General features: G+C 48.2%; 1 protein-coding gene across 1 annotated transcript in view; it reads right to left on the reverse strand.

Moving 5' to 3' along the window:
* Positions 1-20,254, reverse strand: part of LOC140428025 (cilia- and flagella-associated protein 47-like) — a 1,060,448-nt gene that overhangs the window by 396,470 nt on the left and 643,724 nt on the right. The window contains exons 48-49 of the mRNA XM_072513997.1: positions 8,268-8,411; positions 4,852-5,025 (exon numbers count right to left, since the gene is read on the reverse strand). Of these exons, the coding sequence (XP_072370098.1) occupies positions 4,852-5,025; positions 8,268-8,411 (318 nt within the window). The remainder of the gene's footprint in view (positions 1-4,851; positions 5,026-8,267; positions 8,412-20,254) is intronic.

The following is a 20,254-nucleotide window of genomic DNA, read 5'->3' on the forward strand; positions in this document are numbered from 1 at the left end:
CCAAGTACCAGAAAATAAGGAGACAGGAGTCTTTAGCTCATTTAAGGCAGTAGCATCCAGCTTCCGGGTACCCAATCAATCAGGGAGAACAGGTAAGGTTATGCATCCATTCTATCAAAGGAAGAATTTCATAGTATGGTTACAAGATCTTACTGGACTTGCATTTTTGAGACTGCAGTAACTGCAAGAATGGGAAGACTGCTCCCTGGATCGTTCACTCTTATCTGGAAGTCCTGCTGCATTATCCTGCTGCAATAAGGTGAGCTTTTCCAAAGATAGGAGGAAGAGGAAAACTTCACAAACTAAGCAGCGGTGGATGGAAGTAGCCAATGAAGTCAGCAGTAGATGTGTGGTCATTCAACCTGGAGCCAGTGCACCAAGAGGACCCATGAGCTGAGGAAAGTGGGAAAGGAGAGTGACATCACACTTCTGCTGCCAAGCTCCACGGCATGAAGGTCCCAGCATCCTCCAGTAAGCATGTCCCAGGTTAACATATCTTGCAGCACCACTGATCCCTCTCTCTGCTGGCACCTCCACACATTCCCATCTGGGAAACGTTTCTCCTCATAGGGGTTAATTGCCACTTAACAGTAACAGATAATAAAAACTAATTTTACCTAAAGTCATTAGTTTATGATCCCTACATTTTATTAGACCTGGGGCGGGATTCTCCAATATCGGCGTGATGTCCGCCGACCGGCGCCAAAAACGGAGCGAATCAGTCCGGCATCGCGCAGCCCCAAAGGTGCGGAATTCTCCGCATCTTGAGGGGCCGAGCCCTCACCTTGAGGGGCTAGGCCTGCGCCGGACTGATTTCCGCCCCACCAGCTGGCGCGGAAATTACTTTGCCGTGCGGTGCATGCGCGGGAGCGTCAGCGGCCGCTCACGGCATCCCCGCGCATGCGCAGTGGAGGGGGTCTCTTCCGTCTTCGCCATAGGGGCTGTTTAGCACAGGGCTAAATCGCGGGTTTTGAAAGCAGACCAAGGCAGGCCAGCAGCACGGTTCAATTCCCGTATCAGCCTCCCCGAACAGGCGCTGGAATGTGGTGACTAGGGGCTTTTCACAGTAACTTCATTGAAGCCTACTTGTGACAATAAGCGATTTTCATTCATTTTTCATTTCATAGTGGAGACCATGGTGAAGGCGGAAGGAAAAGAGTGCCCCCACGGCACAGGCCCGCCCGCGGATCGGTGGGCCCCGATTGCGGGCCAGGCCACCGTGGGGGCACCCCCCGGGGCCAGATCGCCCCGCGCCCACCCCAGGACCCCGGAGCCCGCCCGCGCCGCCTTGTCCCGCCGGTAAGAGAGGTGGTTTGATTCTCGCCGGCGGGACAGGCATTCGGCCCATCGCGGCCGGAGAATCGCCGGGGGGGGGTGGCCCGCCAACCGGCGTGGCGCGATTCCCACCCCCGCCGAATATCCGGTGCCGGAGAATTCGGCAACCGCGGGATTCACGCCAGCCCCCGGCGATTCTCCGACCCGGCAGGGGGTCGGAGAATCCCGCCCCGTTTCTGGAGAACTTTAATTTGGATTATGTTACATTGATTTGAAGTTGCATAGAAGTTCATAGTTATTTCTTTCACTCTTTTGGATGAAGATGATTGCAAATACGCAAAAACAAAAGAGTATGAATGGTAGAAAGCGAAATTCTCCGGAAACGGCGCGATGTTCACCGACTGGCGCCCAAAACGGCGCAAATCAGTCGGGCATCTTTGGGGGCCGAGCCCCAACCTTAAGGGGTAGGCCCGCGCCGGCCGAATTTCCGCCCCGCCAGCTGGCGGAAACGGCCTTTGGTGCCCTGCCAGCTGGCGCGGAAATGACATCTCCGGGCGGCGCATGCGCGGGAGCGTCAGCGGCCGCTGACGGCATTCCCACGCATGCGCAGTGGAGGGAGTCTCTTCCGCCTCCGCCATGGTGGAGACCGTGGCGAAGGCGGAAGGGAAAGAGTGCCCCCACGGTGAAATATTGATACAGTTCTAATCATGTAACGGCTTTCAAGGCGGCGCGGGCGGGCTCCGGGGTCCTGGGGGGGGGCGCGGGCGATCTGGCCCCGGGGGGTGCCCCCACGGTGGCCTGGCCCGCGCTCGGGGCCCACCGATCCGCGGGCGGGCCAGTGCCGTGGGGGCACTCTTTTCCTTCCGCCTTCGCCACGGTCTCCACCATGGCGGAGGCGGAAGAGACTCCCTCCACTGCGCATGCGCGGGAATGCCGTGAGCGGCCGCTAACGCTCCCGCGCATGCGCCGCCCGAAGATGTCATTTCCGCGCCAGCTGGCGGGGCACCAAAGGCCTTTCCCGCCAGCTGGCGGGATGGAAATCAGTCCGGCGCGGGCCTAGCCCCTCAAGGTTGGGGCTGGGCCCCCCAAGATGCGGAGGATTCTGCACTTTGGGGCAGCGCAATGCCCGACTGATTTGCGCTGTTTATGGCGCCGGTCGGCGGTCATCGCACCGATACCGGAGAATTTCGCCCAATAAGGGATATATGAGGCTGATTTTAACTCCTGGTGGAGAATCACAAGGGGATTTAGGACATAGGTTTCAATTCATTTGAATTCAGTTGTTATATAATATAAAGATTCAGTCAGCTGCTCAGCCACTTTCAGAGAAATAAACAGCTGCCCATTGGGGGAAGACGCAAATTGGGAGACACAGAGAATATTCATTGGCATCGGGCAATATTGGCAGTAACATTAGCCCAATTTGCAGGAAGGGTCTTGCAGCTGAGAGATAGGGTGGCTAAGATAGCGGCGGCTAGATTCTTCTTGTGAGGCCCACCATAACACTTCGCTTAACATTAGCTTAGCCTCAATGGCTTTAACCTGTCTCTTTAACTTTTAACATCTTTAACCTGTCCCTACTCCGCTCCGAGGTCCCCATCTGCTTCAAGAAGACCACCATCATACTGGTGCCAAAGAAAAACCAGACAATGTGCCTCAATGACTACCGTCCGGTGGCCCTGACTTCAGCCGTAATGAAGTGCTTCAAGAGGTTGGTCATGAAGCGCATCACCTCCATACTATCAGAACGCCTTGATCCACTGCAATTCGCAAACTGCCACAACCGGTCCACAGCAAACGCCATCTCCCTGGCCCTACACTCATCCCTGGAGCATCTCGACAACAAGGACTCCAACATCAGACTCTTAATTATTAACTACAGCTCTGCCTTCAACACTATAATCCCAGCCAAGCTCATATCAAAGCTCCAAAACCTAAGACTTGGCTCCTCACTCTGCAACTGGATCCTCGACTTTTTAGCCCACAGACCACAATCAGTAAGAATAAACAACAATACATCCTCCACAATAGTATTCAATATCGGGGCCCCGCAAGGCTGTGTACTTAGCCTCCTACCATACTCCCTGTACACACATGACTGCGTGGCAAAATATGGTTCCAACTTCATCTACGAGTTTGCTGACGATACGACCATAGTGGGCCGGATCTGGAATAACGACGAGTCAGAATACATGAGGGAGATTGAGAACCTAGCAGAGAGATGCAGCGACAGCAATCTATCCCTCAATGCCAGCAAAACTAAAGAGCTGGTCATTGAAATGAAATGAAATGAAAATCGCTTATTGTCACAAGTAGGCTTCAATGAAATTACTGTGAAAAGCCCCTAGTGACCACATACCGGCATCTGTTCGGGGAGGCTGGTACGGGAATTGAATCGTGCTGCTGGTCTGCCTTGGTCTGCTTTAAAAACCAGCTATTTAGCCCAGTGTGCTAAACCAGCCCCTATTGACTTCAGGAAGCAAAGTACTGTACACACCCCTGTCAGCATCAACGGGGCCGAGGTGGAGATGGTTAGCAGTTTCAAATTCCTAGGGGTACACATCTCCAAAAATCTGTCCTGGTCCACCCACGTCGACACTACCACCAAGAACGCACAACAGCGCCTATACTTCCTCAGGAAACTAAGGAAATTCGGCATGTCTTCATTAACTCCTACCAACTTTTACAGATGCACTATAGAAAACATCCTATCTGGCTGCATCACAGCCTGGTATGGCAACTGCTCGGCCCAAGACCGCAAGAAACTTCAGAGAGTCGTGAATACATCCCAGTCCATCACACACACCTGCCTCCCATACATTGACTCCATCTACACCTCTCACTGCCTGGGGAAAGCGGGCAGCATAATCAAGGACTCCTCCCACCTGGCTTACTCACTCTTCCAACTTCTCCCATCGAGCAGGAGATACAAAAGTCTGAGAACACCCTCGAACAGACCCAAAAACAGCTTCTTCTCCACCGTTACCAGACTCCTAAACAACCATCTTATGGACTGACCTCATTAACACTACACCCTATATGCTTCACCTGGTGTCGGTGTTATTAGTTACAGTGTGTACCTTGTGTTGCCCTATTATGTCTTTTCTTTTCTTTTCTTTTCATATACTTATTGATCTGTTGAGCTTCTCGCAGAAAAATACTTTTCACTGTACCTTGGTACACTTGACAATAAACAAATCAAATCCAATCCAATCCAATAGATTCCCAACATGTTTACCTGGTAGGATAGCCAAAAGCACCATCTCACTCAGGGGTCCACTGGGTTCATTGTAGATCTTGCATTTATTAATGCGGCTCTGCCAGAGACAATCGCAAGCCTTATCCATCAATAAAACTAGTGATATCAAATTGGTAGATTAGCTAAAACAGAACAGGGAACAGGCCAACTTGGTTCCCCAATTCATTTATGCTGATTGGGGCAGAGTTAAAATGGACCCATGGCTTCAATTTGTTAATGTAATTGGTGTAACCTAAATATTTTATTATAGCATAATTTATATCAGCTCGTTTTGGCAAGGAAATCAAGCTAATATTGTAAAATCTGAACTCTCTTACCTTACATGTTAACTTGGTTTGAGTATAATTAGGAACCATTAGGACCTTCTTTGCAATCTGTCTTACTTGGCAGTCTATCATGACATGATCCACTGCCACAGGCTTTTTGCCAATCCCTTTGAGGTTGATGATACGCTCCGTACCATCTGTTTCATTCACCAGGACAAGTTTACCCTGTGAATGAGGAGGAGGTTCAAGAGAAATTCTAGTGTTAAAAATAGTAGGGGTCCGTATCACTGTCAGAAAGCCATTCTTTATCAATGCATTTCAGGCCCAGTTAGCAAATAGATATTCTGGAATGTGTTGGTTACTCCTTAGTTAAAATAAAATTTTGATTCAGGCAACTCAGCATAGTTTAACGATCATTACATAATGCAAACAATATGAAGGGTGTAAACATAATTTCTAATGAACAGGGCGTATGCCAAGAAGAACAATATAGAAGAACTAATTATCAGTTAGCGATGACTTTTCTAACTAATGAGGAAGATCATTCTGGCCACATTTCCACATCCAACAAGCAAGAACCAACAGTTGGCTCATAAGCATGTCCAACTGTTTCTTAATTGATCCTGAAGGTTTTGTTGCCTCTAGCCAAAAGGACGTTTATTCCATATGTTCATCATTCTGTGGGAAAAATCATTTCCTGGATTCAGTCCTTAAAATTACCCCTGACATTGGAAAATTTGACATATTGCCATGATTTAGTTTGAAGTAGCATTCTGCATTGATATTTTCTATGCCATTTAAGACCTTTATTTATTGCACAAAATTACCTATGGCCACCTTCTTTCAGTGTGAATACTCAAATGTCTTCAATTTTCCAAGGCAAAACAGTCCTCTAAAACGAGGGATTAGTCTTGTGGCTCTGATGAACTTTCTCATGGATTTGAATGTCTTCCTGGTCTTTCAATGACCAGAACTACTCAGAGCACAATATTATTCTTGCCAAATTTCTTCCTTTTCTGAAAGTCACTGACCTCATTTTGGATTTAATTTTTTTTTTCCACCTGGCGACCTACCATTCATTTATCAAGCGGCCATTAATCATGCTTGAACCTCAAGGGAAAGCTTTGTTGGGCTTTCCAATCATAGGGAGAGCCTAACTTTCCTTGACTTGATATCCACACAAGTAGGAATTTCTATGCAGCACCAACAGTCCCTCTCTTTGCCTTAAGGGCTCTCTGACGAGAATCAGCTAACTGAACAAAGGTAAATAACCGTAACACCATTTTCATCTGAAATCTAAAGTTTTTGTAAATCGTATCTATTGATACAAAGTGGATAGTGTTTTACATGCTCAATATGCATTACATTACTAAAAAATACAACAGACTCAAGCATATACTGCAGGTTTCTCCAGTAAAGAGGTGAGCTATGCATTCCAGTATAAGGTCAGGTTCGATCTTCAATCGGTCTGAATTCAACAATCATCCCACATCCATTGTCTAAACTGAGTATCTGTTCTCCTTGCAATGGCTGTTCAAAACTTTCAGTCGAATTTGCCTACAAAGCATCAGAAACTAGCAACCAAAAAGTATCTAATTGACTGAATCACTTTGGGATAGGAGGGTGTGAAGGCGCTTTCAGAATATAAGTCTTGCCACACTGTAATGACAGTCACTGAAGCATTAACAATGCTTTTCTAAAATAAATTTAGTGTTCCCAATTCATTTTTTCAAATTACGTGACAATTTAGCGTGGCCAATCCACCTACCCTGCACATCTTTGGGTTGTGGGAACACAGACAGGGGGAGAATGTGCAAACTCCACACGAACAGTGACCCGGGGCCAGGATCGAATCCGGATCCTCGGTGCCGTGAGGCAGCAGTGCTAATCACTGTGCAACTGTGCCGCCAGCAATGCTTTTTAACATTTACTTTCGCACCATTGGATCATTGATTCAGATATTTTTTGTGTGAAGAAATCCAGAGCAAAAGGGCAGCATTTTAATTTTTTTCGTATTAATTCACAGTATGTGGGCATCATTGGCAAAGTCGATAAGGTGATGGTGACCTATCTCCTTTACAATTTGAGTAGTTTGCTAGTTATTTCAGAGTGCAGTTAATGGGTAATCATGTTGCAGTGTGTCAATTAAAATTACTATTAAAACTATAATTAGAGCTCGGCCATGTAAGCATGAAATTCTTAACCTGAAATTCTTCTCCGGCCTGCCCCACTGGAACAAAAGGTGGGTAAATGGATTTCAGGCACAGATCAGTGATGATCTAGTTAAACAGGCTTGAAGGGCTGAATGGCCTCCTCCTGGTCTTACATTTTTATTTTCACCATCTGTGTGATGTTTGCATGGAGGCCTGCTGAGGGGTGCAGACTTCCTGAAATTCCTAATTTCAGTAGGCAGACTTGCCATAAACTACAGGATTCTTCTTCAAATAGATCGATTGGACTCTGATGATGTGAGCGGTGCCAGAATTAAATATTTTTTAAACCAGATCCCCAAGCTTTCTTGTTAAACCAACTGAAAAGAGGTTTTAATTTCTTGGTGCTCCTTCAGCCCCACAAGGAAAATTTTCTAATCTCCCTGCTGTTTGTTTCCCACCCAAACCCCCTGTCTCCAAACTGGGATCTTCCTGAACTCACGCACAGCCACTCACTTATCGGAGTGCCCACCCATGGTGGTAGGCTTCCTTTTGCCTGATATTGCATCCCACACCCAGCCAGCTGCTGCCTCACATCGAATTGGACGGGAGACTGATGAGACCCGGGCAGATGTGACCAGGGAGATAAAATCTCTCATGCCTCATCTTGCCACGGTCAGGATGGTTTGCAACCTGCTTTGACCAAAGCCCCTGACTCCTGCCCCAAGTTAAAGATATATATGGAAATGCTCTAATTACGAACTGCTTAGTGGGAATGGATTTTGTCCTACCAGGTCGCCATTATAATTGAAATTGGGGCCTACCATGAAAATTGCAAAAATCATAGCCTCACTCTTCCTCACATTTAAGGTTCTGTTACCTGCTTGATTTACATACAATATGAAACTCATCCCTATTTTGCTAATTGGGAGGTAGCATCAGAGTGTTGCCATACTTTTCTCATTTTGTGCCAAACTGGTGCAATAATAAAAACCACAAAGAAACAGTCTTGAACTTTGCAATTTCCAAGTTTCTGTTTTAATGCTCCTCCTTGAATCAACTTAATTCATGTGTATCAAGTGTTATTCCTTCCACCTTGGAGTATTTCAGTCAAATAAATCTTGAATAATATTAATGAATATTCAAACTACTTCAGTCTACTTCTTATGGCCTGTAGTAACGCCCACAATGATTCCCCTTGATTATTAATTCAAACATAGAATGTGGAGGATGAGCAATGGCCTGCCATCTACAATTTTGTATTACGTAGCATATCAAGGATTCAATAATACGATATAGAAAAATCAAACATCCTACCATCGTCAAACATTCAAAGTTTGGTTTGAACATTAATGGGTACATTGATGTTTCACACGACCCTATATGCAGCATTGATGGGCCAAAGAAGTCCTCCCCTTCCAGAGTAGCTTTAATTTTCCAGTCATCTTGGGTGTCATTATGCTGAAAAACAAGTTACACACAACGTGTTTATAAGAAATGTTCTTATTTAGTTGCCATTTTCCGTACAACAATTCAGAAGGTGCAAGGTCACACTGCACTGGATGTTATACTTATATAATTTCATTCATTATAGACCAGCTATTGTGTTTTAATTGCTAACAAATCTCTGAAAATTAACTATTTTGAATTGATAGCAAGCAGTGTGCATATAAAAATAGTTACTTAATGAAAAAGACATGGTGACAGGCATAAAATGTAGGCCAGGATTTTCCAGCCTCGCTGTGGTGAACGTGTTATGGTAATCATTCACCACTGTATTACATTGTACCACGTTGTTGCCCATGTGGGCTCCACCTATGGGCCATTGTATCATGTTGGTGCCCTTGTGGGCTCCGCCCCTGGCTCTGCCCGCTTGAGGGGAGGTATAGATCAGCTGCCCTGCAGGCGGTTCTCACTTGCAGAGCAGTCGCAGGCAGGCACTGTTCTAGTTGATTAAAGCCTCTGTTCACTTCAACTCTCTGTCTCGAGTGAAGCCCTCGCGATGCTGAAGCGCCTATACGTGAGGCTGGTGAACGAAGTGTACGTGCGGCATCTCCTCACCACTCGCCGCCAACGCCCCGGGGAATCGCTGGAGTACCTACTCGACTCAAAGTCCTCACGCGAAGCTGCAACTACAAGGCCGTCACGGCCTCCCAACACATGGAACTCGCCGTCCGGGACACCTACGTGGCTGGAGTCCGGTCCAACTACGTCAGACAGCGCCTGCTCGAGAAGGACGCCCTCGGCCTAGAAGAGACGGTAAAACTAGCCACCTCCCTAGAAGTAGTGTTTCAAAGCCTCAACGCTTTCCTGTCCGATCACGCGATCCCCTCGTGGACCCCTGACCAGAGAGTACCCCAGGCCTGAGCCGCGCGGCTGCCCGCCCAACCCAGGGGGCTATCCTGCTATTTCTGCGGCCAGCACCAACAACCCAGGCAGCGTTGCCCGGCTCGGAATGCGAACTGCAGTGACTGCGGCAAGAAAGGACACTTTGCCAAAGTTTGCCTGGCCAGGTCCAAGTCCTCCAAATTGCAGGCCCATGAGGATGCGAAGAGTGCGGGAGGGGCGAGACTCACAGGCCTGCAGCCCCCGCAGTGTGGCTGCGTGCCTGCCGGCTCCGCCCCCTTCGGACGTGTCATCTGCCTCGTGTTGTCCATGGGGGCAGCCATCTTCAACTCCGCACAACACGTGCGACTCATGGGGCCGCCATCATGGCCACACGGCCCGCCATGTGCGACTCATTGGGGCCGCCATCTTAGACGCCATCTTCCTCGCCGCCCGACACGCGTGACCGACGGGGGCCGCCACGTTGGCCGCCACCTGCAACGCCGCCCGACACGTGCGACCAATGGGGGCAGCCATCTTGGGACCACCCCATCACCTCTGACCACAACGGCTATCCGTAACTCGGCACGGTCACCCTCGACCAGTCACGCCCAAAGCACCTCCGGAACTCCATGACGACCGTTCAGGTCAATGGACACGAAACGCCCTGTCTGTTTGACTCTGGGAGCACGGAGAGCTTCATTCACCCAAACACGGTAAGGCGCTGTTCTCTCCCAATTTCCCACACACCTCAAACAATCTCCCTCGCTTCCGGATTGCATTCAGTGCAGATCCGGGGGTACATTGTCGTGAGCCTCGCGATACAGGGCGTTGAATACGTAAACTTTAAGCTATAGGTACTCCCCGATCTCTGCGCTCCTCTTTTGTTGGGACTGGACTTCCAGTGCAACCTCAGGAGCCTGAACCACGAAGTTCGGCGGGCTCGTACCCCCTCTCACTGTATGTAGCCTCGCGACCCTAAAGGTCGCCCCCCCGCTCTTCGCAAACCTCACCGCCGACTGTAAACCAGTCGCCACCAGAAGCAGGCGGTACAGCATCCAGGACAGGACTTTTATCAGGTGCGAGGTCCAGTGACTCTTGTGGGAAGGGATCATCGAGGTTAGTGATAGCCTCTGGAGAACTCAGTTGGTGGTCGTCAGGACCGGGTAAAAGAACCGGATGGTTGTAGTCTATTGCCAAACCATAAACCGGTACACGCATCTCAATGCGTACCCCCTCCCCCGGATAGCATACATGCATAATCAGATCGCACACTACCGGGTGTTCTCCACGGTGGATCTGAAGTCCGCATACCACCAGCTCCCAATCCGCCCGGAGGACCGCCACTACACGGCCTTTGAGGCAGACGGCCGCCTCTTCCACTCCCTCCGGGTCCCCTTCGGCGTCACCAACGGGGTCTCGGTCTTCCAAAGAACGATGGACCGAATGGTGGACCAGTACGGGCTGCGGGCCACATTTCCGTTCCTGGACAACGTTACCATCTGCAGCCATGACCAGCAGGACCACGACGCCAACCTCCAGAAGTTTCTCCAAACCGCCCAAGCCCTCAACCTCACTTATAACAAGGAGAAATGCGTTTTCCGCACAACCAGACTAGCCATTCTCGGCTATGTTGTGGAAAACGGCATTCTAGGCCCTGACCCCGACCGTATGCACCCCCTCCTGCAACTCCCCCTTCCCCACTGCCCCAAGGCCCTGAAAAGGTGCCTCGGATTCTTTTCCTATTACGCCCAGTGGGTCCCCAACTATGCGGACAAAGTCCGCCCACTGATCAAAGCTACCTTCCCACTGGAGGCTGAGGCTCGCCAGGCCTTCAGCTGCATCAAGGCAGATATTGCCAAGGCCACAATGCGCGCAGTGGACGAGTCCGTCCCCTTCCAGGTGGAGAGCGACGCGTCAGACGTCGCTCTCGCCGCCACCCTCAATCAGGCGGGCAGGCCAGTAGCATTTTTATCCCGTATCCTCACCGCCTCCGAAATTCGACACTCCTCAGTCGAAAAAGAAGCTCTCGCCATCGTAGAAGCTGTACGACACTGGAGACACTACCTCGCTGGTAGGAGGTTTACCCTCGTCACCGACCAATGGTCGGTAGCCTTCTTGTTCGACAATACACAGCGGGGCAAGATCAAGAACGATAAGATCTTGAGGTGGAGGATCGAACTCTCCACCTATAATTACGCTATTGTGTATCGTCCTGGGAAGCTCAACGAGCCCCCAGATGCCCTGTCCCGTGGCACATGCGCCAGCGCGCAAGATGACCGACTCCGGGCCATCCACGATGACCCCTGCCACCCGGGGGTCACCCGGCTTCTCCACTACATCAAGGCCCGCAACCTGCCCTACTCCACCGAGGTCAGGGCCATGACCAGGGACTGCCAAATCTGCGCAGAGTGTAAGCCGCACTTTTATCGACCAGATAAGGCCCACATGGATAAGGCCTCAGTTCAAAGGGCACCCCCCCCCCCCCCCCCCCCCCCCCCCCCCCCTACCAACCGCAACACATATTTCCTCAACGTCGTTGACGAGTTCTCCCGCTTCCCCTTTGCAATCCCTTGCCCCGACATGACTGGGACACCGTCATTAAGGCCCTACATAGTATCTTCATCTTGTTCGGTTTCCCCTCTTACGTCCACAGTAACCGGGGACTCCTTGTTTATGAGCGACGAACTGCATCAGTACCTGCTCAGTAAGGGCATCGCCTGGAGCAGGACTACCAGTTACAACCCCAGGGGAAACGGACAGGTGGAGAGGGAGAACGCGAGGGTATGGAAGGCCGTCCTCCTGGCCCCATGGTCTAGGAATCTCCCAGTTTTCCACTGACAGGAGGTCCTTCCCGACACGCTCCATTCTATTAGGTCACTCCTTTCCACAGCCATGAACGAGACCCCTCATGACCGCCTGTTTATTTTCCTTAGGAAATCCACTTCCGGGGTCTCGCTTCCGTCCTGGCTGAAGACACCGGGGCCCGTCCTACTCCGCAAACACGTAAGGAGCCATAAGTCCAACCCCCAGGTCGAGAGGGTCCAGCTCCTTCACACCAACCCCCTGTACGCATACGTAGAGCACCCCGACGGCAGGATACGGTCTCCCTCCGGGACCTGGCACCCGCAGGATCCCCTGCCATCACCCCAACCTACCCCCACCAACCCACACCACCTACACCGATCAGCGCCCCCGCCCCTACATGGCCCCCACACCCCCTCCTATACCCACTCCCCCCTTCGCTGACCTACAGGAATGAAGCTCCTGAAGACACGCTCCCGGAGTCCACACCTGTGCCCGCATCGACGAGTTCACCACCCATGCTCACGGCGACAAGTTCGACACCCGTGCCTGCTGCAACACCAGAGCTCCGGCGATCACAGTGCACGATCAAGGCGCCGGACAGACTGAACCTGTGAGCCCTTCACCCCCGCAGGACTTCAATTTTTTTTAACAGGGGGTTAATGTGGTGAACGTATTATGGTAATCATTCACCACTGTATTACATTGTACCACGCTGTTGCCCATGTGGACTCCACCTATGGGCCATTGTACTGTACTACACTAATTGTATCATGTTGGTGCCTTTGTGGGCTCCTACCCTGGCTCCGCCCCCTTGAGGGGCGGTATAAGAGCAGCTGCCCTGTAGGCGGCTCTCACTTGCAGAGCAGTCGCAGGCAGGCACTGTTCTAGTTGATTAAAGCCTCTGTTCACTTCTATTCTCTGTCTCGACTGAATTGATGGTCGCATCACTCGCTGTAGCGGGTTCCCCCAAGGTGGTTACGGCAAGCCATTCAAACATCAATTGACTTTGGTGGGACCAGAAGATACTGCCAGCAGGCGAGGGAAACCTGTTCTGCAGTTTGGTAGGTCAACCAATACTCAAACGCTGTTATGCATTTCAGAATGTCAAATATTGAAACAAAGTTAAAAACAAAACCATACATTTCTGTAAAAATGTTGAAGATGATGGCATGTGCTCTTCTCCTTCCCTCTACCCGTGCTTTGCCAGATCTGGACTGGGCAGAGGTGAAAAATAAAATGAGGACACCTTTTCTGCCTCCCTGCTACTTTCAACTGGCTGGTTCATTGGGTGAAACACTAAAGCCAGGTGACCACATTTCCTGCCATCCGCACTGCTGGAACACTAGATGCAGGGGTCTCCTATTAGGTCCGAGTGCCCAACGTTCAGATTTTCCAGAGGGGAACTGGAGCAGTACCAGAAGAGGGGTCTGTGCAGGCATTTTTGGAGCGTGCCCTTGCGCACATCCATCAGCTAGCGAGCGTCTGCAATAAAAAGCCTTTTGGATGAATGGCCAACACGCCAGCCATGTCTTCTTCATTGTAGCAGACACCCTGGGCCTGCTGAAGCATGCCCCTATTGCCATACAAGAAAATTTTAACGCCCTCAGTGTTAGTTTCCCCAGGGCTCAAAACATAGCTGGGGTCAGGGGTATATCACCAGAGCACCTGGAAATCCTGCCCATCAAAAATATGCCACAATCACGGGGAGGAGGAGGGTTGCTGAAGGCAAGGGAAAGTCTTGACCAGAGACTGAAGAAATGATACTGTTTAAAAAAAGTAACAATTTCCATTTAAAACTAAAGCATGTAATGGAGCTGGATTAATTAATTTTACTCAAAACAATGCTACTTAATCCACTTGTCTGCTGAACTAATTCATTTTTGGTACATTAACATTTTCTGCATCTTTTAACATCAGCAAAATTATTTTAACTGAGACCCTGACACTGTACAAAATGGAATTGTGTGAATATAATGTGATCATTGAAGCTTTCAAATTTAATTGTAAGAACTTTATAAAATATGGCACTCTGAAAATCACCGCAGCAAAGTGGCAATCCACAGAAGGAATGTTCCGTTGATCCCAAGAGCAATCCCATCGGGAATCTTAAACTCCTGGCAGGTTCATTCATAATTGTAAGGTCGGAGCGGAGGAACTAGACAAAGCACAATCCAAAACAAGTCCTCAATGGCAAATCAGGTGGAAGATACTCATATTATATCAATGGCTACGATGGCACATGAAGGGACCATGTGGCTACTGATGTGCTATGGCATTTCCGCGTTAAATGATGTCCTGCAACAGGCGTCTACCTAGAGGAAATCAACACACCCCTCCCCACACAAACAAGCCCTGCGGCCATCTTCAAGAGGCAACTCCATGAATGAGATCTGGAGGTCCCTAGCTTTGGACCAGCACATAGGCAGTAGACTTTGATTCAGTCGGGGCATTGAGTATAAGAATTGGCAAGTCATGTTGCAGCTGTATAGGACCTTAGTTAGGCCACACTTGGAGTATAGTGTTCAATTCTGGTCGCCACACTACCAGAAGGATGTGGAGGCTTTAGAGAGGGTGCAGAAGAGATTTACCAGAATGTTGCCTGGTATGGAGGGCATAAGCTATGAGGAGCGATTGAATAAACTCGGTTTGTTCTCTCTGGAACGAAGGAGGTTGAGGGGCGACCTGATAGAGGTCTACAAAATTATGAGGGGCATAGACAGAGTGGATAGTCAGAGGCTTTTCCCCAGGGTAGAGGGGTCAATTACTAGGGGGCATAGGTTTAAGGTGAGAGGGGCAAGGTTTAGAGTAGATGTACGAGGCAAGTTTTTTACGCAGAGGGTAGTGGGTGCCTGGAACTCGCTACCGGAGGAGGTAGTGGAAGCAGGGACGATAGGGACATTTAAGGGGCATCTTGACAAATATATGAATAGGATGGGAATAGAAGGATACGGACCCAGGAAGTGTAGAAGATTGTAGTTTAGTCGGGCAGTATGGTCGGCGCGGGCTTGGAGGGCCGAAGGGCCTGTTCCTGTGCTGTACATTTCTTTGTTTGTCTTTGTTCAGTTGTTTCGCTCTTGGAATAGGAACAGGAAAGCATTTCAACAGCTTTCTTCACAACTGAGCAACCCTCCTTAGGATCCACTCTGCTCATCCCGCATGGGGAAAAGGCTTGAAAAGGTATCCTAAAAATAGTCTGTTCCATCTCTAACCTGGCTGGAAAACCACATCCAGCAGGGGTCATCAACCTGCGGCCAGAAAATCCAAGATAAACTCAATTTCAGAACATGGAATGTATGAATCCTCATGGATAACAAGCAAAACAATCGACCGACTAAAGAACCGCCCTTGTTGCCCATGAACTCAGGCACTTCAACATTGACGTCGCTGCCCTGCAAGACACCCGAAGAGTAGGTGAAGGGCAGGTGAGGGAAGAAGGTGGTGGTTACACCTTCCTCTGGAGATGGAGACCCAAGGTCAGTCAGGAACGCATAGAATTGGATTCACCATTAAGAAGGAACTCATCAAACGACTCTCCAAGCGCCCTGTTGACATCAAATAACACCTCATGAGTCTCTGTCTACAACTTGCACAGAACCAGCCGGCAATGGCCATGGCTGTCTGTGCCCCAACCTTTGATGCCAATGATGAACTCAAAGAAGGCTTCTATTCCACCCTGTACACCATACTCTCCAATATTCCTAAGGAAGAAAAGATCGTCCTCCTTGGGGACTTCAACGCCAGGGTTGGAAAGGACTCTCAATTCTGGAATGGGACCATCAGAAAGCAAGAAGCTGGGAATTGCACGGGGTTCTCCTGCTCACCAAATGCAGGCAACACCAGTTTCACATGACTAACACACTGTTCTGCCAAAAAGACAAGTTCAAATCTTTCTGGAAGACATCCATGATTAAAGCATTGGCACATGATCGACTACACCATTGTCCGATCCCAAGACCAAAAGGATGTCACCATCACCAAGGCGATGACCAAGTCCTTTATCAACCTGGTCCAGGGCAAGATCTGGTCTCTCCTTCCATCAGGATCAATGGAGAAACCATTCAAAACGTGGAACATTTCCCCTACCTGGGGAGCAACCTCTCATCTAAGGCTGATATCGAGGAGGTCCAACATCATATCCAGTCCACAAGCGCCGCCTTCAGATGCTTAAGGATGAGAATTATTGTCGACCGCGACATTCATGCTGATACCAAGATTCTCATGTACAGAGCAACCGTTCTCTCCACTCTTCTATACAGCTCAGAAACTTGCACGATGCACAAATGCCATCTCAAGTCCCTGGAGAGGTACCATCAATGCTGCCTGAGATGAATTCTCCATATCAGCTGCGAGGACAGGCTTATTAACATCAGAATCCTTGAAGGGGCCAAGAGCATTAGCATCAAGGCCATTACCATCCAAAACCAACTCCACACAAGAGGAGCACAAAGGAAGCATATCAAAGAAACCCTGAAGGCTTACCTCAAGAAATGCAACGCAGACGTCAATGCCTGGGAGACCCTTGCTCAGAAGAGCCCTACCTGGAGGAACCTCCTGATTGAAGGGACACAATTCTTCAAGAACACCCAACGGCAAGAGGAGGTCCTGAGAAAGGAATACCAGCGATCTCAATCTAATGACCAATCCCACCTCCTGGAAATGCGTCTCTAGGATTGTGCTCATCAGCCACGTAAGGACCCACAGAAGCGATGACCAGTGACACAGAGTTTCACTGAAGAAGAAGATTTTATAGCACATGACATATTTTGTACCAAGGTAAATGTAGAAAAAATAAACTAGTTATCATTGGTAATTTTGAGAATTCTTGTTATCTTGATTAATCAGACAGTTTTGATCATTGCAAGCCTCAACAAGAGAAACTGGCAAAATGCCCCCATCTAATGAGAGAAAATTTGCATCACAGAATCCTCCTGGCATGATGGAGATGCATTTTGATGGGGTATGGTCTACAGCTGGCACAATGGTTCTTCAGCAAAATTTGTGTTAAAAAGTTTACCAAGGTTATCTCTTCTACCTCCCATCTGATGATATAAAACTGGACAGCCTCTGCCCATTTCAAAACTTTCAGAAATACAATGGATCTAGATTGAAAATTACTGCATCTGAATATCTCCAGAAGTCTGAGCTCAGTGGCATCATATTCAGTACTTCACCCACATCCTGACAGTTCATGTATAAGAACAGCAAATGCTGAAAATGCTCAGCAGGTCAGGCAGCATCTGTGGAGAGAGAAATTGAATTAAAGTTTCAAATCAATGACCTTGCATTTTCATTGACCTGAAACAATAGCTCCATATCTCACTCACCAGAGGCTGCCTAACCCGCTGGGTATTCCCAGCATTTTCTCTTTTTTTAATCTCAGCTTTCCAGTATCCTCAGTATTTTGCTCTTGACAAGTCAAATTGCGTGGAACCTTATCAATTGTCTTTTGCCAGGTGCAGTGCTTAACATTGCAGGATTTGCCAGTTGACTTGGATATCACTTGGTCAGGCAGCAGCTACCCCCTAAAATAATGCTGGGTACTGTTAACCAGGCTGTTTTCACACAAGTAATCCTACGTTTATTGCTGAATATCAATTTCATTATGTTAGATGGAAGTGAAGTCAAATCAATCGGTTATTACATGCCCCTGTTTGTTTTGTCACTGGCTTCTAATACATATGCCAGAAAAGAGAAAATTGCAAGCAATGGAGAAAGAGCAGGGGACTGGGACTAATTCGATAGTCCTTTCAAAAAGCCAGCACAGGCATAATGGGCAGAATGGCCTCCTTCTATTTGATTCTATACATGCGTCTTTAAGTTCTGACAAATTTATATCGAATTTCTGAATTTTTCCTTGGTTCTGTTTTATGGGGAGCGCATTTTCATCCCTCATGATTAATTTGAAGTAGTCATTCAGAATGTTTAATCTTTTGTGCTTATATTCTGTTTCAAACCATTTGTATATTTTAATGTTCTTCCACTCCTCCCTTTGCTATTGTACTGCTGAGAGAATTTTTTATTGTTACAGTTTACCTCTGCAGCCACGTTTGTTTTCTTGATCTCTCACAATTTCCTCTGGTCACCCTCCAGTTTGCATCGTATTTTCCTATATTCATCTAATGAATATTCAAGCATTTCTCCCAGTATGATTTGTGGATCATGTTTCTCATCTTCACACCACTTTTTAATTTGCTTCTTAAACCATTTAGTACCAAATTTTAAGGCTGGTCTTGCTGATCTTAGGTATGTACTTCTGTTGCATGTTGAACATTTAAAAAAAAAATGTGCCATTTGTCTTCTACTTTCTTAGTGACAATCATCCTTATCCAAACCATTTGTTTTACAAGGGGATGAATACACTTTTCAGGAGAGTTAGGATATTTATTCTCTTTGGCCACACAGCAAGGCAGCACTGAGATAGGGTTTTCCAAATTTCATGGAGCTGCTGGTTTTCCTGGGGTTCAGGATCCAATAAATGACTTTGCAAACTCTGAGTGAACTCCCTCAATTCTGTCAATAAAAATGCTTCCCCTCTCTGAATGTGCAGATTGTGTGTGACAACATGCAAATAGTCCTGCGTGTCAATGTGATTTGGTGCAATTGCTCACAAGGTATTCACTCTTCTGAATTCTACCTTCTCAAAACTCATCAAAGGAGAAAGTCCAACTCCAGCTGTGCAAAGAGCAGCAAGCCACTCTACATTGCTTCTACGAGAGCTATCAAGAGGATCACTGCAATCTAAAAGAGGTGCTTTCACTGCTTTGATATGTCTGGAGTGTCTCTACTGTGTGCTCTGGCAAATGTGATTTGCCTTGCATCACCATCCGCAAAGATTTTGTTTTAGAGATGCCCCCATCTGCTCTGGAGAGTATCAGCATGGTCAGTTGCCACTCAAAGGACTCAAACATCGGGCATGAGCCTGTAACTTATCACTGAAGTCTTCGCTTTTGTTTAGCACCTTCCACCTTTGTTATGGCAGCCTTCTAAACCACCTGAAAATAAACCTAATCCTTCACTCCAGTATCCAACCTAGAATCTGATATTACATCAGGTCTCAATGTTAGCAATAATCACCTGACTGAAAAATCAACAAGGGCATTTTTTCCTATATGATACCAATCATCTTGAAGGCTTAACATGAGGGCAGATTCTATTTTAAAACCACAAAATGACACGTAAACAGAAGACAGCCTACACTTTGCTGACACTGTGCTTTCCCGAGGGGCTAAACATGCCTTGCTTTCTGTTCGCTGAGGTGGAATATGAGGACAAGTGTTACCAGAGGCGGTTTTCTTCTGTACGATGAAAGTTTTTTTTTAACTAACATTTTATTAAGGCAGTTATTGTTGTATAACAAAAGATACAAATACAAATGTAAACATAATTCAGTACGTAACACCCCCCCCAACCAACAACCATACCCCGCCAATATAGCTGATACACACAATTCCTAAGTCCCTCCATCTCCTCCCGCTGATCCTGCCTAACCTGAACTAAACTAACTCCCCCTACCTTCCTCATTCCCTAACCCCACCCCCCCCCCTTATTGTATCCACTAGCAGTTCAGTTTTCCCCGAAGAAGTCGATAAACAGCTGCTACCTTTGGACAAACCCTAACATTGATTCTCTCAGGGACAACTTAATTTTCTCAAGCCTGAGAAATCCGGCCATGTCGCTAACCCATACCCCCAATTTCGGGGGCTCCGAGTCCCTCCACGCAAATAAGATTCGTCTCCGGGCTACCAAGGAGGCAAAGGCCAAAACGGCAGCCTTTCTCGCCCCCTGGACCCCCGAGTCATCCGGCACTCCAAAGATCGCCACCTCTGGACTCGGCACCACCCTCGTTTTTAGCAACGTGGACATGACATCGGCAAATCCTTGCCAAAATCCCCTAAGCTTAGGACATGCTCAAAACATGTGGGCATGATTTGCTTGACCTCCTGAACACCTCACACACCTGTCCTCTACCCTAAAAACCTGCTCATCTGGGCCACCGTCACATGTGCCCAGTGAACCACCATGAATTGTATCAGGTTGATGAGGACGTGTTGACTTTGCTCAGAGCATCCTCCCACAGACCTGCCTCTAGCTCCTTGCCCAGCTCATCTTCCCACATGCGTTTCACCTCCCATAACTGGGTTCCCTCCCACTCCAGAAGCTCTTTATAAATT

Source organism: Scyliorhinus torazame, chromosome 8 (genome assembly GCF_047496885.1).
Source record: "Scyliorhinus torazame isolate Kashiwa2021f chromosome 8, sScyTor2.1, whole genome shotgun sequence".
Classification (NCBI taxonomy): Eukaryota; Metazoa; Chordata; class Chondrichthyes; order Carcharhiniformes; family Scyliorhinidae; genus Scyliorhinus; species Scyliorhinus torazame.